The sequence below is a fragment of the Bolinopsis microptera genome, chromosome 7 (genome assembly GCF_026151205.1).
Source record: "Bolinopsis microptera isolate Bmic1 chromosome 7, MBARI_Bmic_1.0, whole genome shotgun sequence".
Lineage (NCBI taxonomy): Eukaryota > Metazoa > Ctenophora > Tentaculata > Lobata > Bolinopsidae > Bolinopsis > Bolinopsis microptera.
In genome coordinates, this window is record NC_087078.1 from 16,266,943 (window position 1) to 16,283,558 (window position 16,616).

Here is a 16,616-nt window from a genome sequence, read left to right on the forward strand (position 1 = left end):
GTACAATAACCACCAGAAATAGCTCTGAACTTATGCTATAATGAAGTGGGGCTGAGTATTTTGTTGTATTTGGTGTTCTATTTTGCCGTGGAGTGAGGAGTCTTGTATTTGTTGGCTTTTGTGGGGTTTAATGCATGAGTTGGTCATTGGTGGTTGTTTCCTTTCGAAATTTGAGATATGGGAGGCTAATTTATGCTAAGATTAAAAATCTGTTTTTTTTCTACTTTCTAAAAGTATCATTATATCAAAGTTTTGATAGAGACTAGATTATGACATTTTACATGATTGTATTTATTAGTTTTTAAATTATAACGTTTCACTATTTATTCTACGTTTTTATAGACTATTGGTGAAGTCAATTTATGACTATGTATTTGTACAATAGTTTTATTAAATTTACTTAAGCTTTGGTAAAAGCAACCATTCCCCATTAAATACTTTTGAAGAAATTACTGTATACTTTATTGATTAATTGTGATCCAATGAAATTGGTTGAAAAAATCTCTGATAAAATCCTTATCTTCAAAGTGATTTGTAATGTTTGACTATTTTTATGGACGCTGCTTGAACACCTTATTGAATTTATTCTCATAATTCTTATCATAAATAACTTCATATTATTCTTAGTAATCAGCTATGTAGTAGGGGAGGTTGGGTAACATTCACTGGATATTTTCAACTGTCATGACAACAGAGGTATGATTCTTCGCTTCTATTTTAAGACTTTTTCACTTCGTCTTTTATTACACAGCTCATGGAAAATAAAACAGAAATGCAATCTCGACTCACCAATTCAAGAGTGAAGAATGTGATAAATTAGTCGTATTACATTAATAATTGTACATATTAAAGCATACAGATAAAATGTAAACCTTTTTATCGAATTTAACGTAATTTATCTACAGGTCTGTTGTTACAACACTTCACCTCTAACCTCAATACGATAAACCTCTCCAACCTTCAAAACAACCCCTCTCATCAAAACACCAAGATCTCCTGAACAAACTACCACCTTACATGTCATGCTGCTCCAACTCCTCCTTCAAACACTCCTCCTGCTCCTCGCCCACTCTGGTGACGTCACTGAAGTCTGTCTCCACCACGACACCCAACTCCCACTCCTCCTAGTCTCCAGACTGGACGGTAAAATCAGCGCTGTCTCCCTGTCTCCTGACCTCCCTGTGTTATGGGAACTAGATCTGGGATACCCTCTTCTGTCAGCCAGTAGTGTGGTGCTAGGGGATCACACCTACCTCATACCCTCGCTAGATGGTAACCTTTATACCCTCTCACAAACACAGGTTATTGAACCGTACGCGCAGTTAGAGGCCCTGCTCAGTAAACCTTATGACAAGGGGTCCAGTTCGCGGTGGGTTGGCGGGAAGGTGGTGACGACGCGCGGCGTAGCACCTAAAGACGGGCGGGTTTTGTACGAGTGTAACTTTGATAATTGTCAGAGATATAACGACAGTACTGTTGGGCACGAGCCGTTGTTAGCAGTGACAGACGAGAGAAGAACAGTGCGGTTGTTGGACATGAAGTTGGGAGTAGAGAGGTGGAACTGGTCGATATCCAGCGTGGAGATGCAATATATAGGCCTCAAACACCGCTCATCCTGTCACCCTCCTCGGCTCCCTGCTAAACTCCACTTTGACGTGGAAATGGGGGTTATATCCGCGCTGTTTGATTCTGGACACTACGCTACTGTCGTCCTCCCAGGACCTCTTTCTCAAGCCTGGGTCCTGAACGACGAACACCTCCAGAGTGTAAACATGTTTTACAGTGACGACACAGACTCGACATCTGTTAACGTTTACCTGGGTCTCTGGCAGGGTAACCACTACATCCAGCCCTTCCATCCTGGCGAGACCATGTTCAGGATAGATCGTATAAACAAGGAGGTGTTTGAGTTGGGTTGGACGCGCGAGGGGCGCGCAGGACGAGACACTATCAGTTGGGAGCACCCAATAAAACATGATTCCACTGCACTAGCTGTGGTGAGCAATGACTTGACTAGCAGCGACTGGGTGGGGAAGATATGGAAACCTAGACCCGATTACAATGCACCGCCGCCCCGTAGGGAGAGTGAGACGGACAGTTTTACAGTGTCAGATGTGTGGGTCAGTATGTTGTCCACTTTCTTGATTGGGATTATCATAGCGTATGGTGTTTACAGGAAAGTATTCAAAAGGAAGCCACAGTTGACAACTACCAGCACTGAAACTGAAGCTGAGGACCATGTATCACCTCCGTCTAGCCCCTTTGTTTCCAACGGATTCAACTTCGATAATATACCTCCCCCGCCCTTTGAGTCGAGATTTGAGCAGGACTTCACCGTGATCCGAGACTTGGGTCAGGGTGGTTTCGGGAAGGTAATCGAGGCAAAGCACAAGATAAGCGAGCACAATTACGCTATCAAGATTATAAAACTCCCAAACAAAGAGGAGCTGAGGAGGAAAGTGGAGAGAGAGGTAGCTGCAATGGCGAAGTTAGAGCACCCTAATATCTTGAGATATTACACAAGCTGGAAGGAGACACAAACTTTAGAATGGGCCCGGTCCAGGAAGTACACTCACACGTCCAACTCAGAGAGCAATGATTCTGGAACTTCAATCGGCACTTCCGGTCACTCTTTCTCGTGGTCCAAAACATCCACCTCCCACAAACGCAACCTCTCGTGTAACATCCAGATTGATGAAGAAAGTACATCAATCGGAATACGACGCCAAAGTGCTGATGACACCTACAGCGATATAGTTTTTGCGCAGGACTCTAAGAATTATTCTGTCACAAACGGTGACTCCTCCATAGTATTTGCTGACGTCTCCAAGACTAGACCAGATCTCCACTTGTCCGTAGGGGAACATTCAGTACCGGACAGTGCTACGGGAGACGAGACCTTCTCAACGTGGAACAGCGAGTCTGAGAACCCTGCAAATTCAGCCACTCACGAGTCATTCCTCTACATACAAATGCAGCTGTGTTCAGATCAGACCCTCAAGGAATGGCTGGCGGTAAACAAGAAGAGAGGGGAGATTATGAAGATATTCTCGGAGATAGTGGACGCTGTGGAGTACATCCACTCTCATAACCATATTCACAGAGATCTCAAACCAAGTAACATTCTCTTCAGCGAGGATGGCAGGGTTAAGGTCGCAGATTTCGGACTTGCCACGGTCATGTCAAACATTATCCCATCTCTTGACTCTGGCATCGATATAAATCCAGGATTTGAAGGGCCTAGCATGACTCAAAACTTGGGAACTAAACTTTATATGAGTCCAGAACTGGAAACGGACAGTCATTACGATTACAAGGTTGATATTTTTGCTCTGGGGATAATTTTCTTCGAGCTGTTGATGGTGTTTGATACAATGATGGAGAGAGTGGAGTTGATCCAAGAACTGAGAACAGTTCGGACAGTCCCATCTTTCATAGATGCTAATTACCCCAAATACAAAGCAATCCTTTTGCAAATGATTAATTCAGATCCTGCCGACAGACCAACTGCATCAGATGTCAAGGCTTTCTTTTCAAACACGGACTGTGATCAGATTGAGTTTTTGAGCTGATTTCGTAATCCAGATTTGCTGTAAGTGTCAGGGATTAATATATTATATTATTGTCAGATCAGATAAGACAAGTGGTATATTATATAATTTAGTATTTTTAATATGTTGGCAATTCCAACCAGATTTCGATACGTGTGCTGTGGGCCAGCATGTGATTAGCCCAAAAAGTACCAATTGTTAAACTGTTTATTTTAAGAGTTTAAGGATTAGAATTATTCGGAGATCCCCAAAACCTCATACGTAAGATTTATGATCGGTACGAGGTCATAACTCATCAAGCTATGTATCCAAAGTTGTTTTACTTATTATGGTCAAGGTCGGTGCGCCAACAGAAAATCAACATTTTCAATTTTATACACACGAGATAAATTTTCCGCTCAGGTGATTTATAATAACCCTATAATATGAGAAGAATGCTAATAAAATTTTAATTATAATTAAATCTGCGATTATTTTATGCTTTGGCAAATTAATTTGGAATTTTTTAGTTAGGGTTTATTGAAATCAGCGAGATTTTGTTTCGGCTTTTGTTCTTTCTAACGCTGGTTGATTGTTCATTGATGAGGTAATTTTGGTTGTATCAATGCAATGACCTGCTTAATATGAATTGGGTCAATTTTCTGTTAAACATGTAGTTGTATTTTTATTTGATTGGTTTCAAAAACTGTTCCTTTATCATATCCCTGGGCAGGGTCTTGCCATAAGGTTTTAAGATTTTTACTATCCTAGTTTTGGTAGACTTTGATTTTGATTCTATTTATTTATTTGAAAGTGCCAAAACTTTCCAGGCTCTTAAAACGAAAATACCTATTTTGTGAACAACAATTACTTGTCATATCTATTTTGCTTGCATCCCCATAAAACGAGATTTATTAGTTACCAACATAAAGAACTTGTTCAAGTTTCTAATGGAGTAAAAATCAAGAATTTAGATTCCTCAGTTAATAAGTTAATAATTATGCATGCTCAACTGCACAGTAGTTGAACTACTGTAAGGGCCATCAGAAATTTAAGAATAATTCATGTGGATAATTGGTCAATTATGAGAATTGTAGTTCACCTGATTGGGAATCGAGCGGTTTACTCGATTAATGTTTACTCAAAATTATAATACAAACAGTAATAGATAGAAAATAGTAACGTTAAAGAATTCTTTAAAAAAAAAAAAAAACCCTCTGGAAAGGGCACTGCACACGGTTTATCAAAAAGTACACTGTGATCATGAAGTACTATGAACTACAGATTTAAAAACACAACGCTTCACGCTACACATGATATTACACATCCATAACCTATAGGTTAAGAAGTTTAGAATTGCACTGAACAGCTTGGACTATTGTTTTTAAAATTTTGTGCAAAATTTTACCATCAGTGATTAATGATTTTGGCCGGTAACTCAGCGCTTACAGTAATTATGAGTGCGCGATTGAGATTAATGTATGGAAGAAGAATTTAGCGGCAGTGAAATGCTTGCTTATCTACGCTAAGTGGGGGTAGTTATGCGAGCGGTTATTATATTGGTAGTCAGTAATTGCAAGTTGTTATTTAAATTTGTGTCATTTAGTGTAGTTTCTATGTGCTGGGTTGTGTGATTTTCATACTGCTCCCTGTTGCAAGCCATTAATTAGACAATAGACTTAATTTAAACTTAGATTATATTCGTTTCAGTTGAAATTCGATTCAGGTTAAATGTTAAAAGTTTAAATTTCACGTCTAGACTGTCTTAGGCCAGGAACATTGTGCAGTAGGAATGGTTGCCACTCGTTAACATCACCATCACTTTGGAGATTAAGTAGCATTTTCTTGGCACTAGTCTTGAACAGATTTATCGAAAATAATGTCGGAAGTGTAGTAACGTCTGCTTTGTCTGCGAAGACAGAGAGCAGTGGTCCCTTGTAGAAAATACTGTTTTGAAAGTGTCTTTTCCCGTATAACTGGAGCCAGGAGCAGGCTGACGTGTGATCAGAAAGTTTTGTGGGTATGTCGGCGGGAAAAGCTTGAGAGATGTTTTTGGGGACTAATTGTGGCATGTTTTTAACTTTATGCATCAAGATAATTGAGTTGTAAACGATAAGACCATGCACAGTGAGAATTTCATGTTCACTGAAAAATGGCTTTGTGTGTTGTGGTAAGGCACCTTCCTTAAAGTAGTAGTTTACGAAGACAGGCATAATAGCCCTTATTTCTTGCTTCTGTTTGCTGAATAAAGCATCTATATGGCTTTTTGCAGCAAAACCCCATATCAATGAACAATAGTTTATATGAGACTGTACAAAGCTTTGGTATATCTGGAGTCTAACTTTAATCGGCAGCCGACTTTTTATTTTGTACATAATACCAATATACCGCATCATTTTCGCTTTAAGAGCAGTAATGTGACTGGTCCAGGTCAATTTTTCGTCAACAATTACGCCAAGAAATCGGGCCTCAGTTTTTCGCTCAATAGTGGTGCCTGCAATTTGAATATTTACGTCAGGTGTTGAGGTTCTGTTGGGTGAGAGGAGCATGTAGCACGTTTTCTTAAGGTTTAACGAAAGACCATTTTGATCTACCCAGTTTATCAATAAAGGTGAAAATTCTGTCATCTTTTGTAGTATTTCTTGATGATTTTTACCTGAGATAATTATGTTTGCGTCGTCAGCATATAAAACAAATTTAGCGTACGATTTGATTTTTGGCATGTCATTGATATATATTATGAAAAGTAAAGGTCCTAGAATACTGCCTTGCGGCATTCCGTGTCTCATGGACTGTGAGGAGGAATTTGTGCCCCCTATTGAAACATACTGACTCCTGGAACTTAGATAAGACTTGAACCATTGGTGTGCTAGTCCTCTTATGCCATAATGATACAGTTTGTCTAAGAGAATATCGTGGGAAATTACATCAAACGCTTTGCTAAAATCAAGTAGGAGGAGTAGAGAGACCTCTTTTTTGGAGAGGTTGTGTCTAATCGTGTTGGTTGCATCAAGGAGCGCATGTTCACACGACCGACCCGGCCGAAAACCGTATTGTCCTTCAAATAAAGTGCTATGTCGCTCCAGGAAGTCAAGGACTCTTCTGTGCATGAGTTTCTCATAGATTTTTGAAAAGGTGCAGAGCAATGATATTGGTCTGTAGTTTTTCACATCTAGTTTTGAGCCTCCCTTAAGGATAGGAACTACCTTTGCAATTTTCAGTGATGTCGGAAAGCAGCCTTCATTGAAGGAAGAATTTACTACATTTGAGAGTATTCCACAAAACTTAGGACAATCCTTGGCAATCTTGAGCGGCTCAACTTTTACATCCTGTGTGGCCTTATTTTTCAAGGTACATATTGTTCGTTGGATTTCGACAGGATCAGTGGGCGAGATGAACATGCTCTCCTCAACCTGGCTGTCTAAATATCTTGCATGCCCGCCAGGGTCGAAAGTGGTACGCGCACTGATCTGATCTTTGATTCTAGTTGCTATATTAGCAAAGTACGCGTTGAAATGTTCAGCAACATCGCGGTTCGAATTTATCAAGTTTCCATCATCTCTCCTCAATTTGAATTTGGAATTTTGCTTAGCTTTCCTGCCTAGAAGTTTATTTATCATCTCCCACTGTTTCTTTGAATTGTACTGATATTCTTCAAAGTATTTTTTGTGGTATTTGTCCCTTGCTAGATTGATATGTTTTTCACAAAAATTTTTCAATTTTTTGTACGTAGCAACATTTTTCTGTGTGGGGCAAACTGTGGATTCAAAATACATCAAGTTTTTTCGAGCACACGCGTCTTCAAGCCACGGCAGAATAAAAGGCTTGGGGTTTTTCCTTTCATTCATCCTTCTGACATGCTTAGATTTGATTGGATACGCGGTGTTATAGTGCTTGTTGTAGATTTCGTTGAACTTATCATACTGCTCATTAGCATCCATGTTTGATGTTATTTGCTCCCAATTTTCAGCGTCGATCAGTTCGTAAAATTTTAAGTTATTAGCGGCGTTGAATGCACGTGTATCACGCTTTTGTGATCGTTCGGTTTTGGATCGATCATTAGCAGGACTGTAAGAGAAATCACCAAGAGAGATCGTAGTCAAGGTGGCAAAATGGTCTGAAATGTCAACTGTCAGGACATTGCAACTGAGAGTATGCTGAACATCGTTGCTGTAGACATGATCAATTAAGGTCCTGCTGTGACTTGTAACTCGTGTTGGTCGTGCAACAAGCTGAAAAAAACCGTATTTCGACATGGTGTCCACTAGATTTTGGCAATGTACATTGTTGCTGTGGTTTATGAGGTCTAAATTAAAATCTCCAGCAAACATTATGTGTTTTCTGTTGTGACGGTCTAAGCTTAATAGTACGGAATCAAGTAAAGCTATGAACTTATCGGGGTCACGTGATGGAGACCTATAAACGTCAACAATTAGTTTGGTTTTGTTGAGTCCTTTACAGTTGTTAATTTTCACCAACATGAATTCACCTGCCGATTTGGTGATCTCATCTACGTCCCGGAGATTAGGAATAAATTGTTCAATATTCTCAAACTCACACACTCGCTTATTGATATAAATTGCAAGACCACCACCCCGACCCGAAGTTCTGTTTGGGCCCTTAAGTAGAGGTTCATGGAAACCCTCGAGTAAAATATCAGTTACGCCATTGGGCAAATTGGATTCAATGAGATTGGTTTCGTTCAGACATAGGACATCGTACTTGCAGTATGTTTCTATGTTTTCTCGCAGGTGTTCAATATTCTTAATCACTTAAAAGTAGTTCCCGATAAACTGTTCTAAAAAGCATGTGATTCTAACTTCTCACTTTCTAACATAGAAAAATGTAGGAAGAACCTGGAAAATATTTAGAATCTCTGGAGTATTCCTAAAATAGAAGATGTAAGAAGTGACCATATGAAACTTCTTCTAACGTTGAGGAAATGTCGGGAAAAGATGATAGGCCTCGTGCCAGTACTCTGTAAGTCTTCCCATTATCTTTTTATTAAAACGTTCAATTAATAGATCAATTATTAGCTATTGTGTATATTTACTTAATTGGAATGATTATTGATTATGACATATTATGACATAAACGTACTGTGAAAAAATATCAGCCGAGACATTGTTTGCGAGTTTTTACTGATAATAATCAATGTACAGTGTACACACGATAGTTAGCATAATTAATTGATTCTATGACATAAAAAAGGGGGCTCGGCTTATAATTAACCGCGCTTTATTGATATGTATAGCGACTTAGTAAGATGAGGTGATCAGGTGATCCTATAAATACCTGTCTACAAAGTTGCTAATTGTGCTAACTGACTCAGTGTGTATTGTTTACACTATGTACTACCTGCCAAGTAATGTTTATTATGTAAATGACAAGCTGGTTAATATGTAGGATGTTAAATGAATTCTTCGCAATCGAGGGTAAATAAAAAGTGTTGTTCTACCTGAAATATCTTCATTTCACAAAATATTCTTAACGTTTAGACCTTCTCTCTCAGGGACGAAGACTGGATGAAGAAACTAAGAGAACTGCACCCAGTATCACCCCCACGATCTGGCTCTGATCCACTAGCTAAGATCGTGTCTAGACCAACACACCTGACTAAACCTACTAGCGACCGAAACGAGACAGTCTCGCGACACGAGACTGTCTCTCGACACGAGTCACGAGACAGACAGAGGACAGACAGTGGAGCCAGTAATGATCCTAGACATCACCTTCACCATCAACAAAGTGATCCTGTTGCTTCCACCAACTTCCTGGACGTCTTACGACAGCCCTCAAAACCACGCCACAAAAGTGACAGTGATTACCGTTACGTGAGGTCTGACAGTGCTGCTAAAACTTCTCCCCCAACTGAGAAGACCAGGACCAACAGGCAACACAGTAAACAAGGTTTATTCTTTTATGTCCTGGGTTTGGGCCATGCAATTTTGTGTTTGTTTTTCTATCCTACGGAATTAAAAACATTTTCATATCTCATACAATGGCTTTGTGTGTGTTAATGCTAGAAACTGTTCGGTTTCTTATCAATTCGTCTGAAATATGTTTACTCTCGACAATAATGGTCGACAAATAATCTCTTTCATTACACTATTACAGGTATTACAGTGACTTAAGTTTCTTGTCATAAAGGTCGTTTACTTCGTTAGTAATCGTTATATTTGTTTCTTATGCTTGTAGAAAATGTTCTATATTTGTTTCTTTATTATTATATTCAGTTATTGAATATTTAAGATATTGGACGCTGCGCTACCATCCAATTATTAAAGCCACGTTAATTTGTCTCGCTTTTCCATCAAATGTTCGTAATTTGGGGGCCTATCTATTACGTGTAATCTATTTAGGGTATTTAATATTTATGTCTTTATGTTGTCGTTCGTAATATTTGGTATAGATAAGCTATGAATATTTGATCTGGTAACTGTAAAGCATCGAATTTTTGGAACCATATTAATTGTAGTAGTGGTGATAAATAAATTCGGGCGATTCAACCCTCATTTCCCCAACATGTCTCCGCAAATTATATTTTTACTGTAGTAGATCATAGCATTAATGTCCTAATCCTTGAGCGTTGTTTGTTGACAATTTCCTTGATTGTTTTTCTCACAGCCTTTAATTAAAAGTTGAGGCTTAATTATTCAAAATGCTGGGTACACTGTTTACCATTTCAATCTTTACCACGCTGTACACCATTTAATATGTACATTAATTACCTAATTATATAATCAATTAAATATATATGTTTTGTGCATGTGTGCTGACCCTTACACTTCAGGGATGATATCTGGCTCTCTGACTGTGCATGAACCCCCACTAAATATATGTTACTGTTATAGCTAGAAAATGTAGTGTTCTTCATTCGCAGCAGCCCCCTACTCTGCACATGGAAAGATGGAGAAAGACCCGAGAATATCGAACTTAAACAGGCTCCATACGCGAGCATTCGCTCATATTGATGCAGCGCTCAACTATGACGAGCAAAAAGATGGTAATATCGTCTTTCCATGTTTATTCTCTTATATTCGTCTCCATAGACTATATAGTACTTTGGTAAAGTTACTTTCTAAACATACAAGATTTGACATTCTTGCCTATAACCCCATGATGTCCCTCTTAAATTATAAAGAATTGTCTTGCAGAGGAAAATGCCATAGCAGAGTACAAGAAAGGGCTCAATATCATGGACGACGCTTTAAAGATGCCTGTAAACAACAGCGACTGTGTTGGACGTGACTGGGATAAAGCAAGACTTCTTTACAAGAAAATGGAAGCTAATAAATCCAATATAAAGGGCAGACTTGACAAGTTAGGTAGGTGTCCTCTGTTATATAAACATTTTCTAAATTTATTGCCATGGGATATAATCGATAGGGACAACGTACATTTTGCAGACGTGTCAATAACAATATGCACAATGGATAATGCATTGCGAATGAATTGAATGAGCGGACTTTTTCAGTGGTGGAGAAGCTGGTTCGAGATGGTGGAAATGCGCCAAAGTCCAGTGTCCCAAAGTCCAGTGTCCCAAAGTCCATTGGAAAGAAGCCGTTACTCCGAAAATCAAGTCGCGACGTCTTAGTGAGTTAAATCGAGACCAGGGGCCAAAAATAGCGAATTTTTACGGTGTAAGAATTCATATACGTAGCGCGCGAAACATCATTGCTATGGTAGCAAGCTAACTCTCAAATTTGAAAACGCGCATTATTGTTGCGCGCGATTACTATTATTCGAATGTTTACGTTCGTCTATAGTACCGCCATGCGTACGTATCCCGAATTTGAAAATCCCAACATTTCTATCCGTCAACTGCAGTCTGTTTTTTTAATCCTGTTTAGCTGTTTACTTCTTTTATTATAAAAGTAGTACGACAATGTTTGACTGTTAACCAGTCTACATGACAACGGTGCAATTCGCATTTTTGTCGAAATTCTCTGTAAATGATCCCGAGATAGCTGTATAGGCGTTTCAGACACTATCAAGTGCACTTTCCCCCACGTTAAACCATCGCCCACAGTTTAATTATCATTTTATACCTTTTCAGGATTCTAAAAGGATGGGCGTGAAAAAGGCCACCACCCCTGTTAACGCCAAATGCACATGGGGTGGCACCCCAACCCCAACTCCCACTTCGGCTTATTCTCGTCCCGGTGCCAGAATCTCCCGCACGTCTGTTCCCAAGACCCCTGTTGGGGCTGCTGGTCACATCAGCTCCTGCAAAGCTCTCAAAAACATCGACAGCAAGTTAAAGAATATTATACTCGACGAAGTTGTGTCAGATAAGCCGGGAGTGACGTGGGGCGATATAGCCGGACTTGACAACGCCAAACAAACCCTCCAGGAAATAGGTTAGAACTTAGAGCAATCAGTAAACTCTACTTTCAATCTTTATCCTTAACGACATGAAATTTCCGCCAAAATTATTGTTTACTGTTCGTTGTTCAATTTCTAGCAATCTCGGTTTTTCCAGCAGACTACTTATCATGTGCTTTTACCTGTTTTTAACCCGCAGTGATATTACCTACGCTAAGACCGGACCTATTCAATGGACTGAGGGCTCCTGCCCGGGGTCTCTTGTTGTTTGGGCCCCCTGGTAACGGTAAAACTATGTTAGCTAAAGCTGTGGCTACTGAAGCCAGCTGTACATTCTTCAACATCAGTGCAGCGTCACTGACCTCTAAATACATCGGTGATGGTACGTCATTCTGTGACGTCATTCTGTGGAGAGGAGTCAATTTATCATACATCTCATATTTCTATTTACTGTTTATTCCTTGACTGTTTATTGTTATTGTTGTTCACTCTGATTTGTTGTAAAGTTAATAAACTCCGGAAACTCTAATTTTTCCAATTTTTAGGAGAGAAATTAGTGAAGGCTCTGTTTGCAATAGCTACAGAGATTAGTCCTGCTATAATATTCATTGACGAGATTGACTCGCTCTTGACTGAAAGACGGGAAAACGAACACGAGGCTACTAGGAGACTAAAAACAGAGTTTCTTGTTCAGTTTGATGGAGTGAGTCTCCCTATTTAATATCCTTATTTATCACGCAAAATTCTCACTTTGTCTGTTCACTTCGAAGATCATTTTAAAATATTTGGAGCAGTTTTTATCACTCAAAACAAACCGAACCCGCGCTCAGGTTGCTTCACAACAAGACAAGCGGATCTTAGTAATGGGAGCCACAAACAGACCACAAGACCTGGACGATGCTGCTCTGAGACGACTTGTAAAACGTGTTTATGTTCCTCTTCCCGAGGCTAAAACCAGATTCATGATAATACAGAAGCTACTTGATAAGCATTCCGCACCGCTAACCGAAGATGAAATGTCAATACTTGCCAGGTATTGCTGAAATTTTTCAACTTTTCTCTAATTCATCAGCGGGAGGGCCGATCTAGTTAAAATTTATCCAATATTTTCCATTTTGGACGAGCCAAATCCTATGATAAACTAATTTCTCAGAAAGACAGAGGGATACAGTGCAAGTGATCTGACAGCTCTAGCACAGGACGCAGCGTTCGGACCCATAAGGGAAATAGCCCCTGACAAAGTAAAGGATATCCCCGCCAATGAAATCAGAAAAATACAGTTTTCTGACTTTGCGAACAGTCTTAAAACTATCCGACCCAGTGTTAATAAGGACTCGCTAGGTGGGTTTGAGAAATGGAACAACGACTATGGAGCGAAATGACAGCGTTCATTTTTTAGTGCGGTTTTCCGAGATGAGAATGCAAGTTGCAGTGCAAGAGTGCAGTTAACATATGCACGTGCTCATTACAGTGACCACACGTGCTTGATTTGGTTGTGTGACACGTTCAGTAGTAGATGTAATGAATTGGCGATTTATACGTTTTTGTAATAGTGGTGGGGACAGATAATTTATCTTTTTTTGGTAGATCTTAATTCTATTTGGCCTCAATAAATTTATATTTAAGTTAATTAAGACTTAATCACTGCTATCATTACATATTTAGCTGGTTTGTGGGTCGATGAGCAATATTGAAATATTGTTATCTTCGTGATTGACGACTAGTTTTTATCTTCAGTTAGATTTTAATAAGAATCGTTGCAATAATGAATAATTATGTTACGATTTAGTTTCACTTCTATTTTGTGATATAATGTATTATAAATCATTCAAGTGAGGTGTTACAATTCTTTTTACAATTAAAAACCGTTCAATTATGATCAATTTATTTTCTTCGCAGTATAGTCTATGTAATTGCTCTATCCAAAGCCCTTGCGCTTGCAGTGGCGCGAAAGCACATGGTTAGGTGAATCTTTGTAATAATGAATAAGCGCCATGAGTTGGCACCGAATTTGTTTTCTCCGATTTTGATAATTTTGGTACCAAAAGTCGCCTTCAAGTATATGAATAATGCAAATTCATCGTTCAGCAGGTCGAGCTGTATGTGGCGTGGGCCTTCTGTGCACTGCAAGTGTACAAAAAGGACGAAAAATGGGTAGTTTCTTGCTTAAAATGCCTATAACTCCTAAAATATCGAATATTTTGAAAAACTATAAGAACGCCCACGAAGATCCGTATCTACAAGGCTGCTGTTATTACTATTCTGTTATATGGAGCTGAAGTGTGAAACACAACAATTACAAAGAAGCAGATGAAACGGTTCGAGGTCTTCCATCTGAGAAGAATCTTGACGATAAAGTGGTTCTTTCATGTCTCCAATGAAGAAATTCTCAGGCGTGCTGGAATTAAGTCTATTGAAACTTTCATCGGTTCAGCTAGCCTAAGGTGGTACGGACACGTTGTCACAATGCCAGAGACACGGTTTCCCAATTTTCTACTGGATTGGAAACCAAACTATGGAAAGAGACTAAGAGGACGACCCCACAAAGGCTGGATGGCCTGTGTACTCGAGAATGCAGCTGACTTTACAGGTGTTGATAATATCAGCAGAGATGCAGTAAAACAGTTAGCTCTAAAACGAGTGAAATGGAGGAACATGATACACCGTAAAAGAGATGTGTGTGATGCAGGCCACTCCAACGACTAGGATGAGACCTCTTCATGTAGCATATATGTATTCTGAAGATCGGTGATAGTACTCTGATCTGAAATCTTCTCACTTTTCAGCTTGTCAATTTCTTCTGCAAGAGGTATTGCCTTCCTTGGCCAGGGGATACTGAACTGGTCCAATATACAACAAAAAGTTTCCAACCATTTGCATGGTTTCTCTTTCGTTAGTGATCTCTCATCTCTTGTTCATCAAATCGCAAGATTGAATTTCCTCGCACATTGTCTTGTTGATTTCACTACAAATCTCGTCTAAAACACTATCCCTGGCTTTTGCAACTTGGTCAAAATACGAATCATGAAAGATCTGATCTGTGATAATTAATTCATTTAGTTGATAATTAATTCAATTTCAAATTCAAATTATATTTCTCCGGTATTTTTCTCTTAATGACGACCAGGGGTGTAGGAAGCGGGGGGGCAGGGGGGGCCATCGCCCCCCTATGAAATCTGGGCAAGGGGCCAAAAAGGGCCAACTTTTTAATTTAGGCTTCTACAAATTTTCCCCGAAAATTTTCAAGTCAAAATTTTTCTAAGTCAAAAATTTTCAAAGTTTTCTTGAAAACTACTTTTGTTCATGTTTCATGCTACCCTGATCATTATGAGCCAAAAATATTTTTTTTCGGTTTTCGAAGTTCGATATACGATTTTGGACTCGAGGGTTCCCCTTCGCAATACGAGCTCGGAAGCGGGAGCTCTGCTTTCAGAGGTACTTATCGTGAATGACTCTGACCAAAAATTTTCTAAGTCAAAATTAAAAAAAGTTTTCTTGAAAACTACTTTTGTTCATGTTTCATGCTACCCTGATCATTATGAGCCAAAAATATTTTTTTCGAAGTTCGATATACGATTTTGGACTCGTTCCCCTTTGTGATGCGATCTTGGAAGGCAGGCCTCCCCTTCGTAATACGAGCTCGGAAGCGGGAGCTCTGCTTTCAGAGGTACTTATCGTGAATGACTCGGACCGAAAATTTTCTAAGTCAAAATTTAAAAAAGTTTTCTTGAAAACTACTTTTGTTCATGTTTCATGCTACCCTGATCATTATGAGCCAAAAATATTTTTTTTCGGTTTTCGAAGTTCGATATACGATTTTGGACTCGAGAGTTCCCCTTCGCAATACGAGCTCGGAAGCGGGAGCTCTGCTTTCAGAGGTACTTATCGTGAATGACTCTGACCAAAAATTTTCTAAGTCAAAATTTAAAAAAGTTTTCTTGAAAACTACTTTTGTTCATGTTTCATGCTACCCTGATCATTATGAGCCAAAAATATTTTTTTCGAAGTTCGATATACGATTTTGGACTCGTTCCCCTTTGTGATGCGATCTTGGAAGGCAGGCCTCCCCTTCGTAATACGAGCTCGGAAGCGGGAGCTCTGCTTTCAGAGGTACTTATCGTGAATGACTCGGACCGAAAATTTTCTAAGTCAAAATTTTAAACAGTTTTCTTGAAAACTACTTTTGTTCATGTTTCATGCTACCCTGATCATTCTGAGCCGAAAATATTTTTTTCGGTTTTCGAAGTCCGCACCTACCCTTCGATATACGATTTTGGACTCGAGGGTTCCCCTTTGTGATGCGATCTCGGAAGGCAGGCCTCCCCTTCGCAATACGAGCTCGGAAGCGGGAGCTTTGCTTTCAGAGGTACGTATCGAGAATGACTCGTACCGAAAATTTTTCAAAGTTTTTCGGGAAACTACTTTTGTTCATGTTTCATGCTACCCTGATAATTCTGAGCCGAAAATATATTTTTCGGTTTTTTGAAGTCCGTACCTACATTCGGAAGGTTGTGGATGTAATACTGATTGGTTTCATATATTAATTATAGAAAACGTGATATTTGGCCAACAGATTTGAAGAAAAATAAGCGAATTTGGTCCTCAGATTTAAAGGAAAATGCGCAATTTGACGCGGAGAACTGAAAAAATCGCGATTTGTCGTGAGGCCAGGATCTGAAAAATCACGACTTGTCGCGGCAAACGTGAAAAATCGCGATACTGCACATGTTGCAATTTCCTTTTGTCCTTACCCTCGAA

General features: G+C 39.3%; 2 protein-coding genes across 2 annotated transcripts; both read left to right on the forward strand.

Moving 5' to 3' along the window:
- The first annotated feature begins 618 nt into the window (after window positions 1–618).
- On the forward strand, window positions 619–4,318 carry LOC134818427 (eukaryotic translation initiation factor 2-alpha kinase 3-like). Its single transcript, XM_063827970.1, has 2 exons — window positions 619–696; window positions 906–4,318. Exon 2 carries the CDS (start codon window positions 1,023–1,025, stop codon window positions 3,570–3,572), a length of 2,550 nt encoding a protein of 849 aa, XP_063684040.1. The 5' UTR covers window positions 619–696; window positions 906–1,022; the 3' UTR covers window positions 3,573–4,318.
- Window positions 4,319–8,281: 3,963 nt separating this feature from the next.
- On the forward strand, window positions 8,282–13,731 carry LOC134818441 (spastin-like). Its single transcript, XM_063828004.1, has 10 exons — window positions 8,282–8,510; window positions 9,043–9,440; window positions 10,414–10,536; window positions 10,688–10,858; window positions 11,008–11,126; window positions 11,590–11,893; window positions 12,058–12,240; window positions 12,404–12,561; window positions 12,689–12,891; window positions 13,012–13,731. The coding sequence occupies exons 1-10, from the start codon at window positions 8,473–8,475 to the stop codon at window positions 13,238–13,240; spliced, it is 1,926 nt and encodes a 641-aa protein (XP_063684074.1). The 5' UTR covers window positions 8,282–8,472; the 3' UTR covers window positions 13,241–13,731.
- The last annotated feature ends 2,885 nt before the right edge of the window (window positions 13,732–16,616 follow it).